Source organism: Solanum lycopersicum, chromosome 9, assembly GCF_036512215.1.
Source record: "Solanum lycopersicum chromosome 9, SLM_r2.1".
In the NCBI taxonomy this organism is placed as follows: domain Eukaryota; kingdom Viridiplantae; phylum Streptophyta; class Magnoliopsida; order Solanales; family Solanaceae; genus Solanum; species Solanum lycopersicum.
Genome location: NC_090808.1, coordinates 46,570,074 through 46,587,910, shown reverse-complemented (window position 1 = coordinate 46,587,910; position 17,837 = coordinate 46,570,074). Strand labels below are relative to the sequence as shown.

General features: G+C 33.7%; 1 protein-coding gene across 1 annotated transcript; it reads right to left on the bottom strand.

Moving 5' to 3' along the window:
• Positions 1-11,306: 11,306 nt before the first annotated feature.
• Positions 11,307-11,681, bottom strand: LOC138338536 (uncharacterized). Its single transcript, XM_069289509.1, has one exon. The coding sequence runs from the start codon at positions 11,679-11,681 to the stop codon at positions 11,307-11,309; it is 375 nt and encodes a 124-aa protein (XP_069145610.1).
• Between the last annotated feature and the right edge of the window lie 6,156 nt (positions 11,682-17,837).

Below are 17,837 nucleotides of genomic sequence, written 5' to 3'. Positions count from 1 at the left end.
TACACAAAGCATAGATAAATGAAAAAAATCACTAGCTTTTTTTTTTAAAAAATGTTCTATCCGGATCCAAAAGTTTATAAATACAACGAATTAAGCTTTAGATGCCAACTAAAAGGATTTGTAACATCTACCCCTTACATGATGTTAATCCGAATTTGTGGAAGTCCTAATGTGGGTACCAAAAACTAGGTGAAAAATCCCCCCACCAACCCACAATCCACCAAAAAAGTGTTAAATGCATAGAAAGTGTTAACCCATTAAGTTTATATCTTGAATTCATTTTTGCCAGTGCTTATGAGTTGCGAGTTGCACCCGCCCTTGACAAGAGATATCAAGTTGAATGAAAATAGTTTAATTTATATATATTTATAAAAACTTAATTATGTACTCTTATCCTCTTAGTTTTTCAAATCGTGCTTATTAAAAATAATATATACATGTTATTATAAGTAAATTAACTTAACAAAAAAAAATTCAGTATGAAGGAGTACTAAAACTCGTCTCAAGTTTTCCTGAAAGGCCTTCTCTGATGGTTTCAAATTTGGCACCATCAAAATCAACTATTGGATATCCTCTGCCATTTGGTCAGAAAAATAATACTAATCATAATTCCCAAGCACAATTAATAAATACTAATAATATTTCAATAATGTCTCCATTATGAACTTGTTGATATGCAAAAAACAAAAAATGTTTGAGATTGTTGTGGCTTCTACGAATGAAATGGTTGAACTGTGGAAAAGAAATGATCCAATTGGGTAGATTCATCAAGTGAAGGGAGATCTTCTAGTTATAGTGAGACTTATGAAAGAACATTTCCAAATCCAAATCTACCTTATTACCAATCATCGCCTACTCGAATTGAATCAACAAAGGATTGTGAAGTTGTGTCAATGATTGCAAGTGAGTTGATCCATAATTTTCTTGATCTAGTATGTTTATTGAACTCTTTCATGTCATAATTGTTCAGCTCACATGTGTTATTACATGCTTTGGCCCTAGAATTATTTATGGCTTTAGAACGTATCAGTACTAGGATTTAAGACTTGGTTTGATATGTGTGTGCGTGTGTGTGTGTGCGCACGCGTGTGTGTATGTGTGTGTGTGCGCACGTGTGTGTGTGTGTGTGTGTGCTAGCGACATATTTTTTGATTGATTTTTGAAAAATACCTAGTGTTCGAGAATTCGTTGAAAACTTACTACTTTTGATATGGAATGATGCCATGTAAGTATGATGAATTTCGATACTTACTACTTTTGAAATGATGAATTATACCTACTTTTCATGTCATAATTGTTCGAGAATTCGTTGAAAACTTACTACTTTTGAAATCTAACACATTGCATGAATTCAATAAATTGGCTATTCTTCAATAGACTGATATGATGTTAGTTTATATTTAATCCCATACAATATTGATTAGAATGAAATAGATGGAGTGACGGATATGAACAAATGAGTACTTATTTTGAGAAATAGTTATTATTTTCACTGTCTTATAATTAATCATATATATAAAAACCATTAATTTGTATATGAAGGTCAAACGGATGGACTTGTATCTAACCGGTAGTCCGAAAAGCTAGGATTGTTGAAGTTCTTGATTCTAGGACTTGGGGAGGCTCTATACAATTGGTAAGATACTAATACATCTTTTAGAACTTCTTCCATAGAGATTAAATAAATATTTTAATTATTTCATAAAAATGATCTAAATTTTTTCTTGGTTCTTGAATACAGATGTATGAAAAGTTGCATATTTTATCTCCTCTAGTGGAAGCTCGAGACTTTTTCTTCTTACGTTGTTGTAGACAATTTAATCCAACAACATGGATTATGATGGATGTGTCTTATGATCCATTCAATGAGATTCAAAGTGGTGTACATTCTTATTCTTGGAAGTTTCCTTCTGGTTGTGCAATTCAAGATATGGGTAATGATCAAAGTAAGGTATGAATCATTTCATCTTTCTATTAATATCACTATTTATATAAAAGGAAAAGTATGTGCCTTAAGCTCCCTCTACACACGAGGTCAAAATTACTAGGGTGTATTATATGTATTCTTTTCTTGAACTTGTGCATTTGTTTCCACAATACAAACATGTAATATCTATATCACTATTCATATTAAACTTAGTTTCCCAAGAGTATGCTACAAGAGGTAAATATTACCGATACCTATCTAATGATGACTATTGTTCTTATAATATGATATAAGAATCAAACTGTCTTTATTCTTAGTTAATCCAATTTTGGACCCTCATGTTATGTTGATAATTCATGCTCCAAAGCATTTAGACGTGCATCATGGGTTTTTTGAGTCTCCCCATATAAGTTCAGAAAATGAGTTTTTGTCCGTTTATAGCTTTTGAAAATCTCCAACAAACTTATAAGATATATTTTAGGATTGAGTATGATTTAATAGCCATTTTAACATGTTAGGAGTCGTAAGACATATCACTATTCTTCATGTAACAACGTGGAACTCCACTTCAACAGTGCCAAAATGCACCCCCTATCGACCCCAATGTTATTTTTTGCTAGCTTGAGTTCATATGTTAACTATTTATCATTAAACGTAGTGTAATCAACCACTTCTTTTGAGTCTGCCTCAATCACCTTAACCCTACCGCCAAAAAGTCATCCAAATTGGGCAGGAGCGCTCACACGACCCATACTATGGTGTACATGTCCCATGTTGTTGAATCTTAACGAGTGAGGATTCATATTTGTATCCTCATATGATCCTAATTAGTCCTTGCTTTATAATATCCACTGCTAGAAAAAGACAAATTTTCAACATACCTTCCTAAATATTTTCCAACGAGCTAATTATTTTGATTCTGTTTTCTTGAATCTTGCAGGTTACTTGGGTGGAACATGTTCAAGTATATAAAAAAATCAAGTGCATCGTATCTTTATAGAATTCTTGTGTGATCATCAAACATATGGAGCTAAAAGATGGATTGTTACACTTCAAAGGATGTCTGAGGGATATAATTTTGTCATGGGTGCAATATGCCCTACTACAAATGATTTTAAAGGAGGTTCGGTTTTATATTCCTTTTTATTTACTTACTATCTTTTAAGATTTTAATTTATAAGGTAAGATACGGATATATTGAAAATCTTTAATCACTTTAAGGCGGTTTTCATTAAAAATATAAAACTTTTTATAAATATAAAACCCTCTTTAAAGGTATGTTTCACAATATAGATATATATTTATATATATATATATATATATATATATATATATATATATATATATATACATATTTACTACATAGTCGAGTAAAGATATGTTTTTCTTTTCTGAAATGGCCTAGAACATGACCAATTCTGTTATTTTTAGGGGAAGTCATTTTTCTTTATAATTTTCTCAATTTTTAATTGAAACATGTCATTTTCAAAGTTTTCTTTGTTCCTTTAGGGGGTGTGTTTGGTATTATTTGAATTATAATTTTTTGAAAAAAAAGTCTTACTTTGATGTTTATTGACTTCTCTGAAAATAACTTTAAGGGAAAATGTTTTCCAACTGAAGGCGCAAGAACAATGTTGTATTTCTCATTGTTTAAGAAAAATCATTTTCCTTAACAATCATCTCAACTTTGAACATTATATTGATACTTTAACGAAACTCGACCATCACTTTCACCTTTAACATGTAAATATCTCATCATACTTCCTTGTCTGTTAATATTTTTTGTCAATCTTCAATAGAAGTTTTTTTCTAGAAAAATGTATTTACTCTCAAACCAAATACTGAAAGTAAAAAAAGGATTCCTAAAATAGATTATTCTTCAAAAAACAAAAAAACACGCCATTACTTTTTTTTCTTTATTAGTATTGTGAATTTTGCTTTCCAAATATTTTATCTTTGGATTTTAGTATTACATGTTGTCTCTTTGGTTCCAATTATATCATACTATTTATTTTACATATATGAATTTTTGTATATTTTATTTCGTCGAAAAACAACATTTCTTCCTTCTCAGGGAAGGGATACCCTTCTCAGACCCCACTTGTGGAATTACACATGATATATTTGTTGTTGTAATACTTATTTTTTTTACAATGTTTAATTATCTAGAATGGATGAAAAATACAATACAAATACCTCAAAGGATGGTGAAGAACTTTTTTGAAATCTTAAGCATGACAAACAACTTAGATTTTCCAACTTCATCAGGGCTCAACCGTGGAGATAGAATTTCAATTAGAAAAAAAAAAGAAAAATTATCCTGTTTAATTCGAAAAAATTATTTATTTAGTTTTAGATTTGTTTTAGAGTTGCCACTTTTTTTTAAAAGAAAAATCATGAATACATTGTTTTTCAAAGATTTAAACAGAAAATCGATTGAAAATGTTTAAAAGGTGTTCGGGGATTCTTATTTATATTTTAGGAAGGTTTTTAAGGCACCTAAAATGTCCGTTAATACGATTTTTTTAATAACTAACCTTGTTTGGTTAAAATGTCTAACTTAAATTTTGAAAATTTATTTAGAATATGTTAAAAGTGAAGTATTAACCTATTATCTAAGTGATTTTGTTTAACTTGCGAAATTTTATTTATTAGTACTTTTAAAGTCTATTTGAAAGAGGTCAATTTAATTTAAACAGTTAAACATAACGGCGTCTTATGGGGATTTGAAATTCCAACCTTATGACAAATGGTAATAAACAGGCAAATAAGTGATAAAGTAAAAGAGGCAGGGAAAGAGAGTTGGGCCAAATCCGATTTTTGTCCGCTTGGGCTGGTATTAAAATGCATTTTTTTTTGGGCCTTAGGCCCATATGATTTTTACCTTTCCTAAACTAAAAAAAATAATAAAAAATATATAAAAAAAGCGACATCGGGCTTAAGCCCAAAATAAGAAAATACAAGTTCTGAAAATGTATTTGAGCCTTTTACCCCAATCTATTTGACCTTCTTCAATTCTTAATGCTATTTTGGCTTCAAAAATCTGTCTGCTGAATTTTAGGACCGATTGACTCGGATGAAAGTAGTTTTGGGGCCTTCCCAACCCCTTTGAAAATGCAAGGTAGAATCCATGAGGACTTGGACGAATTTCACATGCGGTAAAACAAATAAAAAAACATTACTACCAAGTTATAAGAACTAAAGACCAGAACAACCAATCATGTAGACATTTTATAAAATAGCAGATCCAGTGCACACTTTAAAGGAGCACACACAAGATAGTTACAACAAACAATAGGAGGTAAATACAAAGAAAAAGGAAATAGGATAAAATTGAAGATATCTTTTATCCCATAAATCAAGATTACTAGCAAGGTTACAGTAAAAACAGAGACAACAAATTAACCAAATGTTGACTTATCACTAGAGTAATACCCATGAACAACTCTTTTATTATCAAATGTAAGCCCCAAATAGAAGAAAAAAAAAGTATAACAAAATCTTTTATGCTTAGGAAGAGGGAAACAAACAGTACCACACTAAAATGAAGTTAAATGCTACGACATGCACAAATTACCATGACAATGCAACAAAACAAGAAAAGGCAGACGAGAAAGCGACAAACTATTTTTTTATTTACTTGTTTATATGCTTATGTATATATATATTTTCTTTGAGTTCATAAGATGAAATAAAAGAGGAATTACTATGCTTCAACACTTAGCCACAGATCAAAGAGTACCATGATAACCCTAACAAACTAAACAGAAAATCCAAAAATCGGAAGGCAATACTCTAAACAGATGATAGAACATGGTAAAAATAGACGAGTAGGCAGAAAATGAGACTTAACATAGACTCAACGGATGATCACTAAATGTGATAAAGGGAAAGACAAAGGGAGATATGAATAAATGAAAAAAGCACAAAACCAACTAGTTCTAAACTAGCCTGTTACCACGCTAAACCAACATAAATACCATCACGAGAAGATTTCACTCCATATATATTGTCTCATTTGGTAATAAGAAGACAATATCAAACAAGAGAAAATTTGTCTTAACTAAACAAACAGAACATGAGAATAATCACAGCGAATTGAATCCGTGAAAGAAAGAGACCACACCATTGAGCATGAATCCATAAAACTTTATCTCTTGCACCCAACTCGATGAACGACTAAAAATATATATCATAACAAAAATTATAAACTAAGGAGAAAAAAACAGTCAACAAACACTAAACAAAAAAAATAAAGCTTTTCAAACACGGAAGTATCATTTCGAGACAAGAGAGGATGCAAAAAACAAATGTTATAAAAAAGACGACCCTACCTTCTCCAGGCAGCGAAATGAGACAGAACGAGCAGAAAAAGGATTTTCACGATGCCAATACTAGAATACGAACAATAATCAAGGTATTGAGGAAGAGAAATGAACCCAATGCCAAAACTAAGTCCCTCCTTTATTTCGAACGTGTCTAGCATGTATATTTTTTAATTTGTTGTTCTTTAAGTATGTTAAAGGTATTCTTGCTCAAAAAAAAATTCCAAACTTTCCCAACAAAAGTCTTCCAACAATTTTTTTCAACAAATAATGTCTCTCACAAGTAAGTCTTCCAACAAGTTTTTCAACAAATAAAGTCTATCACAAGTTTCTCCAAAATTCCTCTCTCAGCGAAAAAAGTTCTTCCACCCCCCCCACCTATCAATGAAAAAAATAAAAATGAGTTTATATAGCCAATAATTAGGGCAACAAATTCTTTTTCGAGGGGAAAAAGGTGAAAGTTTTGGATAAGAACAAAGATCCAATCCCTAATTAAAAATTCAAAAAACCTTTCACCAAATTAGGGCGACCAACTTTTCTGAAGCTTTCAACTCGTTCCCAAAGAAGAAAGGGGAGAGAACGATCTAGATCGATGAATTCATCCTTGTCGTCGATAGGGTCTCATCTCACGCAGGTAGGACGATTCGCGTGTTGCTTCTGCGCTGCTTGAATCGTACTGTTGTTGATGGAGTTCCTTCTTTCTAATAACATTTTAGATGCTGCTATGTTGATGATTTTTGGGTTCTCTTTGGGGGTAAAAAATTGGGTCGGGTCGCGATTTTTGTTCGCTGGCCGAGAAGAAGAAACAGGCATGGTTTTTTTTATGATTAATTGTTATTTAAAAAGAAATTTGGGTCGGGTTGAAGGAATAATGGGCTGGGTAAGGTTAGGGGATTTTGGCTGGTGAGTAAAAATTAAAAGAATCCCATGTTGTAAGATATAAATTACATTATATCTCAACTAATTTACATTTAACAAAAATTCCGTAAAAAAGTAGGCGTTTGATACATAGCTACCAAACTGATACAGTATAATTGATACAAGGTAATAAAATTATATTTTAGCGTAAAAAGGAAAAAAAATCTATAATACAACTTTGTTAATTTAATTAGCTTAATTTAAGCATCACTGAAACTAAACAATCCCTATCTTAATAGCTAATCTACTTAAACCTTTCAAAATACAAAATTCAAAATTATATCTTCCACATTGAATAACAATTTGTGAACATCCATCGATTGAGAAAAATTGAGAAATACAACGAAGTGAATATGAAGGTTACAAAGTGACGGAATCATAGTTGGACAATCAGTTTCATTTTTTAATCTCAAAGCAACAATTTCAGACGAGTTGGATATCGATGTATGAAGGAAAAACATTGAAATTCATTACATCATAGAAGTTAACTCGTCTCTGATCAAAATTATGAATGACATGGGCGTTAAACTATATTTAGAAGTGAAAAAAAGTAAGTCGAGATTAGCAATGTACCCATTATGCATTGACACGAGTGAAAAGATTGGCGATGATATACATAATAGCGATGAAACTTTTATGCAGATAGACGAGGTGTTGGCTTTAGTTGAAGATGCATTAAAGAATCTACCACATCATGATTGATCTTGGCACATCAAACAATAACAAGATCAACTTGGCACTCAAAGATAAAGATGAGTTCATTGATATTGCTGAGACAATGCACAAAAGATTACTCTACCAAGTATTATTATGAAGTGTATGTTAAGATTGTATTATTGTTTATATGATATGCTTCTCCCAGTTCATCGAAGATCCTTTCGATTTTGATACAAAATTATTTAAAAATTTGAGATGCAAAATTCTTCTCCTAGTTCATTGAAGATATTTCAATTTTGATTAAAAATTATCAAAAAGATTTAGCAGATACATCATCAATACATTTGCTACTATTGATAAGTATTGTGTTTATACTAAATACACTAAATAGGTAATTGTTGCCCATAAGATGTTAGATTTGAGATCGATACATTACTGTGTGGTAATTGCTATGCAATTGATACATTTAGTAAAAATTTGAATATGTATCATATCTAAAAAAACTAGTGCTTTATACAATACTATTTCATTGTCATTTTAATAGATAAATATAGTATTTATAGTCGATACATTAAATAAGTAATTGTTGCTAATAAGACCAGTGGTGTAGCCACATATTAACAAGGGTGTCCAATTGGACAACCTTCGTCGAAAAAAATTTAGCATATATACAAGTAAAATGATATACGAAATAATTAAATAATCTATTTTGGACACCCTTAACAAAACAAGTTACTATTTCTGGACACCTTTTATGAAATTTCATACTCCGCCACTGCATAAGATGTTAGATTTGAGATTGAGACATTATCATGTGGTAGTTGTTATGTAATTGATACATTTAGTATAAATTTGAATTTTCACATCATATCCAAAAAAATTAGTGCATGATACAATACTATATGTATCTCGTTTATATTGATAAGTTTTGTATTGTTACGGGATACATTAAACATGTAATTGTTGCTCATAAGTTATTTGTTTTAAGATCGATACTGTCACGCCCTGAGCTACACAGAGCGCGGACACGGAACCTATGATCACAAGTGATCCCAAGATAACACTGCTGGCATGATCATGAATATACTAAAGATAATAAACTGATATGGAAGCTAAATCATAATTTATAATGTAAAGATGAGGAATACCCGTATGCTAAAACTTATATATATATATATATATATATATATATATATATATATATATATATATATATATATGAAAACTGATGAGATTAATACAAGGAAGTTACTAACTCAATACTAAGGTGAAAGTAACTATATCTGAAATAAGCCTCTAACTAGACTAGAAATAATGGTACAAGTCCCAGCTAAATCTAGCAAAAAATGAAACTAAATGGCTAAACACTAGAATGAAACTCATGACTATTTTCCTCGGAGAATGATGACTCACCACTGAATCTGCTGAACTAAAGATCGGAAATCGATCTATGCGTAATCTGGACGCTGAGAACCTGAACGTACATCACGAGAAGATGTAGCGCACGTATACATCAGTACTTGAAAGATACTGAGCATGTAGGATAGAATAAAGTTGAAATAAAACATAAGTGAACAAGCACAAAAGCAAGTATAAAAATCTGAACATGATATAGATTATTAATGCTGAGATAAATGAATGCAATGAACAATTATAACATGCTGAAACTAAATGCTGAATATACTGATAAATGGTCAATGCAAGAGAGTCTAACTGAACTGTGGGAGCTACTAATAAGCGATAACAAACCACATGAGCTAAATGTTATTTCTTATGTATCTCCCTATCGAGAGGACCAAATATACCCTGCCAAAGGTATAAAGGCATGCTGGCGTGATCACTACATCGATTGCCCACAAAGGGGAATTAAAACCTACTTAGGTAGTAAATCTAGGAATATTTGGGTGTGTTGAACCCTAGTCCAACTCGGTAGTATGCTACTCCCATGGATTTATGTAGTTATTTGAAAATGTCTGAATTTTTTATAAATACTTGATAGCTCAAAACCGAACATGTAAACTAGAAATGCAACAATTAATCTGGTAATTATGCATTTATAATTGAGGCACGTATATCTGAAGTAACTGAAATATCTTACCTAGCATGTGTAATTTATGATGTAAAGAAATACATACCTAGGGTTCTGAAATTTATGCAATAAACTGAATAATAATATGATAATCTTATTTGGAACATATAACCAATAAGTTCATGAAATTCTTTTGAAGTTCGAGAAACCTAAGATCGAATCATGATATGGGAATGAAGAATCTGATTTAAAACTAGGGACCCAATAGTTAAAATGAACCCACTAGTTAAATCCCACATGCCTGGTGATGAAATCCAAGAAAAAATACTTAGTTTTCGGGGCTGGAACTGCTGGAACTTATGGTGTTCTTCTACTAGGGTTCTTGAGCTTTTCCTCCCCTTTTGCTTCTAATTTGCTAAGTTTTCATTTAATGTTTAGACTTAGATATGTTTTACTTATGTTTCTACGCACAAACTGACTAAAATATGATGATTTAGGGTCAAAATGACGTATATTAGGATTTAAACAGAGTTGGAAAGCTCCAAAAGACCCATGGGAAAGTTGCTGTCGGACCAACCTACGACCAGAACAGACGGTCCATAGGTGGATCCACGCCCCGTCGATTGCTCCGTCGGTTGGAGATATTTGACATCCCTTTACTAAAATTGGCATATAATTTTTCTCAAAGGTCAAATTTAAGCAAGATTGGTGGCTATGAAAAGATAATTATGTATCTGTGGGTATGTCATGAGATACCTAATTCAATTTGTGGTAAGAGTTATTACCATTTGAACTTGACCCAAGTGCATTTCCCCCTTAACTATATGCTAATTCCAACCTACGGACCATAGGTCCAACTATGGACCCTGTTGGTTATCTGTGGCTCTTGTTAAAGATTGGGTGAGGGGAAGGGTTCTCGATCTAAGTTCATGGACTACAGACCGTAGTCTGACCTACGGACCATAAGTCCGTTAGTGTATGGTGTGTTGACAGTCACGTCATTTGCACCTGCAGATTTTTCTGAAAAACTAATTTTTGGTCTGTTTTGGCTATGGGGTGTTACATTATCTCCCCTTTGGGAACATTCATTCTCAAACGAAGAGTAAACTAGCTGAAATAGAGGGAGAGAGCTACTAACCCTACTACAAAACACTAAGAACTGAGTTTCTGACTGAATTGAGTTCTGTGAACATGCAAATACGATGAAAATACAAGTACAAACTGAGGGAACATGATTCTAAGATAGAATTTACGCATGAATGACATGAAAACTTATGAAGAACTATTACCTCAAGCTGGAGTGGAATCAGAAGGAAACAGGTGAGGATACGTGGCCTTCATGACCGCTTCTACTTCCCAACTAGCTCCCTCTACGGACTGCCTCCTATACAAAACCTTGAATTGAAGCGACTTCTTTGTTTCTCAACCTTCTGACCTGACGGTCAAGAATCTAAACTGGTACATCCTCATAAGAAAGACTATCTTTCACCGCCATACTGTCCAATGTCACTATAGAAGCTGGATCACCCACACACTTCATCAAGAGAGAGATGTGGAAGACTGGATGCACTTCATCTAATTCTGCTGGCAACTCTAACTCATATGCCACCTTGACAACCCTTTCCAAGATCTTATAAGGGCCTGCATATCTAGGAGTGATATTCCCTTTCTTTCCAAATCTCATCACCACTTTCATAGGTGAGACTTTTAGAAAAACCCAATCATCAACTTGGAACTCTAGTTCCCTTCTCCTTACATCTTCATAAGATTTCTGACGACTTTGGGTTATCTTAAGTAAATATCTAATGAGTTCCACTTTCTCCATAGCATAAAGGGATAAAAATGTCCCTATCAAAGTTGCTTCACCTAATTCAAACCAACACACAGGAGATCTACATCTACGCCCATATAAAGCCTCATAAGGGGTCGTCTGAATGCTGGAATGGTAGCTATTGTTGTAGGAGAACTCAATAAGTGGAAGGTGAGCATCCCAACTACCTTTTTAATCGATAACACAAGCTCTCATCATATACTCTAGGGTTTGAATGATACACTCTACCTGCCCATCCGTTTTTGGATGAAATGTTGTACTAAAGTTAACTTGAGTACCAAGACCTTTTTGTAATGACTTCTAGAAATGAGAGGTAATCTGAGGACCTATATCTGAGATAATAGACAACGGAACCCCATGAAACCACACAATTTCATTGATTTAAAGCTTGGTATAGTCTTTCGCCGAATCCGTAGTCTTGACCGTTAACAAGCAAGAGTACTTAGTCATCCTATCAACTATCACTCAAATTGAGTCATGCCGTCTACGAGTATGAGGTAACCCTGTGATGAAATACATATTGATTACATCCCGCTTCAAAGTAGGAATATCAATCTCTTGAGTCATACCTCCTGGTTTCTGATGTTCTACCTTGACTTGATGGCAATAAGGGAACTTACTCACAAAATTTGCTATGTCCCTCTTCATGCCATTACACTAATAGATTTCCCACAGATTGCAGTATATCTTAATGGAACCTGGATGAATAGAATACCTAGAGTGATGGGATTCTACAATATTATGTTGTCTCAACTCGCCCACATCAGGAACACACAATTTACCCTTGTAGCGAAGTACACCATCTCCCCCTTGGGAGAAAACCTCCATTATCATGTTGTGGACTTCACCCTTAAGTTTAAGCAAGATTGGATCACTTTTTTGCTTTTCCTTAACCTTCACTACCAAAGATGATTCTTCCCCATTCTAATCTGTTATACAATTGTCTGATATGATCATAAGGCGAACTGCTAAGCGAGCAAGCCTCTGAACTTCTTTCACTAGATATTTCCTTTTTTCCTCAACATGGGCTACACTACTAATAGATAATCTACCAAGGGTATCTGCTACTACATTTGCCTTGCCGGGGTGATAATGCACACTCATATCAAAATCCTTAAGAAATTCAAGTCATCTCCTCTAGCGAAGATTAAACTTTTTCTGGGTGAACACATATTGAAGGCTCTTATGGTCAGTGAACACATCTACGTGAACACCATATAGGTAGTGTCTCCAGATCTTGAGTGCAAACACCATTGCTGCAAGCTGGAGGTCATGAATTGGATAGTTCTTCTCATGAACCTTGTCTAGAGGCATAAGCTATCACCTAACCTGGATGCATCAATACACAATCTAGGACAACTTTAGATGCACCACAATAGATTGCATAACCATCTAAACCCTCTGGTAGAGTCAAGACATGAGCTGTAGTGAATCTTGTTTTCAATTCTGCAAAGCTTTTCTCACAATCATCAGATCATTGAAACTTGACCATATTCTAAGTTAACCTAGTCAATGGTGAGGTTATATAGGAAAATCGTTCCACGAACCTTCTATAATACCCCACTAGACCTAAGAAACTTCTGATATTTGCAGCAGAGGTAGGTCTGGTCCATTGTATCACTGCTTCTATCTTCTGTGAATCCACTAGGATCCATTCGCTAGAAACAATGTGACAAAGGAAAGCGACGAATTGCAACCAGAACTCATATATGCTAAACTTACCGAATAATTGGCGATCCATAAGAGTCTATAAAAAAATTCTCAAATGACTCGCATGTTCTTCCTCATTCATACCGTAAATGAGGGTATCATTAATAAAGACGATAAAGAACAAGTTCAAGTAGTGTTTGAACACTCTGTTCATCAAATCCATGAAAGCTGCAAGAGCATTGGTTAATCCAAATGACATAACTAAAAATTCATATTGACCATACCATGTTCTGAAGGGTGTTTTCCAAATGTCACTATCTCTGACTTTGAGCTGATGATAACCCAATCTGAAGTTTATCTTTGAGAAATGGCTAGAACCCTGAAGTTGATCAAACAAGTTATCGATCCTGGGATGGGATATTTATTCTTTATTGTGGCCTTATTCAACTATCCATAGTCAATGCACATTTTTAGAACCATATTTCTTCCTTACAAACAACACTGGTGTACCCCATGGTGAAATACTAAGTCTGGTGAAACCCTTATCTAGAAGGTCTTTCAATTACTTAAGATCTACTGGAGCCATTAGGTAAGGAAGAATAGAAATAGGCTAGGTATCTTGAAGGAGATCAATTCCAAAGCCGATTTTCCTTTCGAGAGGGAGCTCGGGATGATCTTCTGGAAATACTTCTAAAAAATCACAGATTACTTAAATTGACTAAATATCTAGGGTTTCTGGATAGAATCCTTAACCCGAACTAGATGATAGAGATAACCCTTAGATATTATCTTTCTGGCCTTAAGGTAAGAAATAAATCGACCCATAGGTGCTAAGCTGGGACCCTTTCATTCTAAGATTTGTTCGTCTGGAAATTGAAAACTAATAATCCTTATTCTACAATCGACTGATGCATAACATGAGTGTAATCAATTCTTCCAAGAATGACATCGAAGTCTTCCATTTCTAACTCTACTAGATCTGCTGAGGTGACTTTCTTAGAGATTGTGACAGGGCATTTTTTGTATAACTATCTAGCTATAACTGGATCATCGACTGGAGTAGAGACTGAGAAATGTTTAGAGATAGTTTGTGTACTGACACTGTAGTGGAATGCTATACTGAGTTACAAAAGACAAAGTGATGTCTGTTGTCTTTCCACTGAGTGAACCATATGTGAGTCACATCCTTGAGTTGCTATATTCAAATCTCACGTATAACTACGAGTTACTGACATCACACCAAATATTTTCCTAATCTCATCAATGATCTTTGGTGGGTCCTTACTAACTTGCGACCCTAAAAACATAGGTGGATTAATCTTAATAAAGTCACAAACTTTCACTGGCTCTAATCGGTCATTTCTGTTAGTAGGACTAGAACCTACTGATTGTTCTTATTGGTCATACTCTGAGCCAAAAGTTGCATTGGCGTTCTAAAATTCTGCATTTAAACTTCCTTATCTGGTACTAGAGGAATTGCGTTAGCATAGTGTGCATTAGCATTCCATGCCTAAGATCTACGAGAAGGAATGGTCTTGAGCTCTCAACGTCGAGTTAGAATGGAATTAGCTCATACCTTACACACTATAAGAGTAACAAGAAAGTGAAGTTTTTCCTAAAAAAACAATTTGTACCCTCCCTCTCATTAGATGTAGTGAACTTCAGACCCATGAAAAGGACTCTACTTAGTGCGGCTTTTCAAACATCCTAGGACACTTAAACCTAGTGCCGTGGTACCAAGTTTTGTCATGCCCTGAACTACCCCCAATAAAGGGACACAGAACCTAGGACCACAAGTGATCCCAGGCTAACTGTGCCGGCATGATAATGAGCATGCTAAAGATAATAATCTGATGAAGAAGCTAAATCATAATTTATAATCATAAGATGGGGAACACTCATACGCTAAAACTGATATATATGAACACGAATTAGTTTAATTCAATGAAGTTACTAACTCAACACTAAGCTGAAACTAACTATGCGTGAAATACACCCTAACTGGATTAGAAGTACTGTGACAAGCCCCAACTAATTTTTAAAAAAACTGTAACTAAATGACTAAATACTGAAAAGAAACTCATGACTATTGTCCTCACAGAATGAGGACTCACCATTGAATCTGCTGAACTAAATATCGGAAATCGATCTATGCGTGATCTAGATGCTGAGAACCTAAACCTACATCACAAGAAGATGTAGCACACATATGTGTTAGTACTTGAAAGGTACTGAGCATGTAGGATAGAATAATGCTGAAATAAAACATAACTAAACAATCACAAAAGGAAGTATAAAAATATGAACATGATATAGATTATGAATGCCGAGAAAAATGTATGTAATGACCAATTTATAACATGTTGAAACTGAATGTTGAGTATACTGATAAATGGTCAATGCAAGAGAGTCTGACAGAACTGTAGGAGCTACTAATAACCAATAATAAAACCACATGAGATAAATGTGTAGTATGATGTATACGCCCTATCGAGAGGACCCAATATACCCTTCCAAAGGTATAAAGGCATGCTAGTGTGATCACTAAACTGATTGCCCACAAAGGGGACTTACAAACTACTTGGCTTGTAGTTCTGGGACTAATTGGGTATGCTGAACCCTAGTCCAACTCGGTATTATGCTACTCCCATTGATTTATATTGTTGAGTGATAATGTCTGAATTTTCTATAAATACTGTATATATCAAATTGACATGAAAACTAAGAATGCAACAATTAATCTGTTAATTATGCATTTATAACTGAGGCATGTATATCTGAAGTAACTAAATATCTGAAATAACATGTGTAATTAAAGAACTAAAGAAATGAATAGCTAGTGTTCTGAAATTCATGCAATAAACTGAATGATAATATGATAATCTGATTCGGAACATATAACCAATAAAAGTTCATGAAGTTCTGTTGAAGTTCGAGAAACCTAAGGTCTAATCATGATATGGGAATAAGAATCTGATTGAAAACTAGGGACCCAATGGGTAAAATGAACCCACTTGTGGTATCCCATGTACCTGGTGATGAAATCCTCAGAAAACTACTTAGTTTTCGGGGCTGGAACTTGTGGCGATCTTGTACTAGGTTTGTTGAGCTTTTCCTCCTCTCTTTCTTCTAATTTTCTACATTTTGATTTAATGATTTAAGTTAGATATGTTGAAATTATGTTTTTAGGCATAAATTGACTAAAATGTGATGATTTAGTGTCAAAATGACGTATATAAGGATTTAAATGGAGTGGAAAAGGTCAAAAAGACCTCTGGGAATGTTTTTGTCGAACCAACCTACGGACAGGATAGACGGTCTATAGGTGGATCCACGCTCTATCAGTTGGTCCGTCAGTTGGGCTTGTTCGACATGCCTTTATTAAAACGGGCTTAACTATTTTCGCGAAGGTCGGAGTTTAACAAGGTCGGTGGCTATAAAAAACTTATTCAATTATCTATCTGTTAGTAGTTCATAGGACTCCTAATTCATTTTGTGCTAAGAGTTATGACTATTTGAAATTGACCTAACTGTATTCCCCCTTAACTGTCTGCTAATTCCCACCTATGGACCGTAGGTCATCCTACGGACCATGTTGGTCATCCGTGGCTTTTGTCATAGAGTGGGTGAAGGGGGGTCTCGATCGACGGTCATGAACTACGAACCGTAGTCTGACCTACGGACCGTATGTCCGTCCGTCGACCAACACCTAACAAATTTTCCTTGAGTGAGATTTTTGGGTGTTTTTGATCCCATCGACGATTGTGCAGGTTGGAGCATGGGTTAGTCTACAGTCTCTCGACAGTCATGTTAGTTGCACCTCCAGATTTTTCTGAAAAATTGATTTTTGGTTTGTTTTGACTACGGGTTGTTAAAGATACATGTAGTATAAATTAGTGTTTATGAATCATGTCCATATAATTCAACTTAGCTATGTATCATATATAAAAATAATGAATATGAGATATACTTAGTATATAATCTGAATTTACATATCATGCCTAATAAATTAGTGCAGGATATATTACTATTTATGTTTCTTAACTTATATGAGTAATGCAACACTTTATAAAAAGATACATTATATATGATATATTACTATTTATGTGTCTTCCTTCATTGTTGATTCATTAAGATCTTGAACGCCTTGATTTGGTTTATCATCTTAAAGAAGTAACATGTAGTATAAGTCAAGATACATTAAATTGATAAAGCATCATATACAAACAAATTTTAATGTATCAAATATCTAATAATGTATCATAATACTAAATTTTCTTATCATACTAATATATGTTTATGTTCACTTGCTTCTGTAGTAACATGAATATTTTCATATGTGGGTTGGAGATCTGAATATCTTTCTATTTCGTGTTGATTTATGATAGTATCATGAATATTTTCATTTGTTGGCTAGACTTCTGAAAGATTTGTCATTTCTGATTCTTAATAGTATCCTCAATTTGCATTTGTAATTTTTAAACAAACAACCATTAACAC

What these genes read in the sequence shown, in the direction of transcription:
- LOC138338536 (XM_069289509.1), bottom strand. Translation starts at nt 11,681, where the DNA reads ATGGAGAAAGTGGAACTCATTAGATATTTACTTAAGATAACCCAAAGT.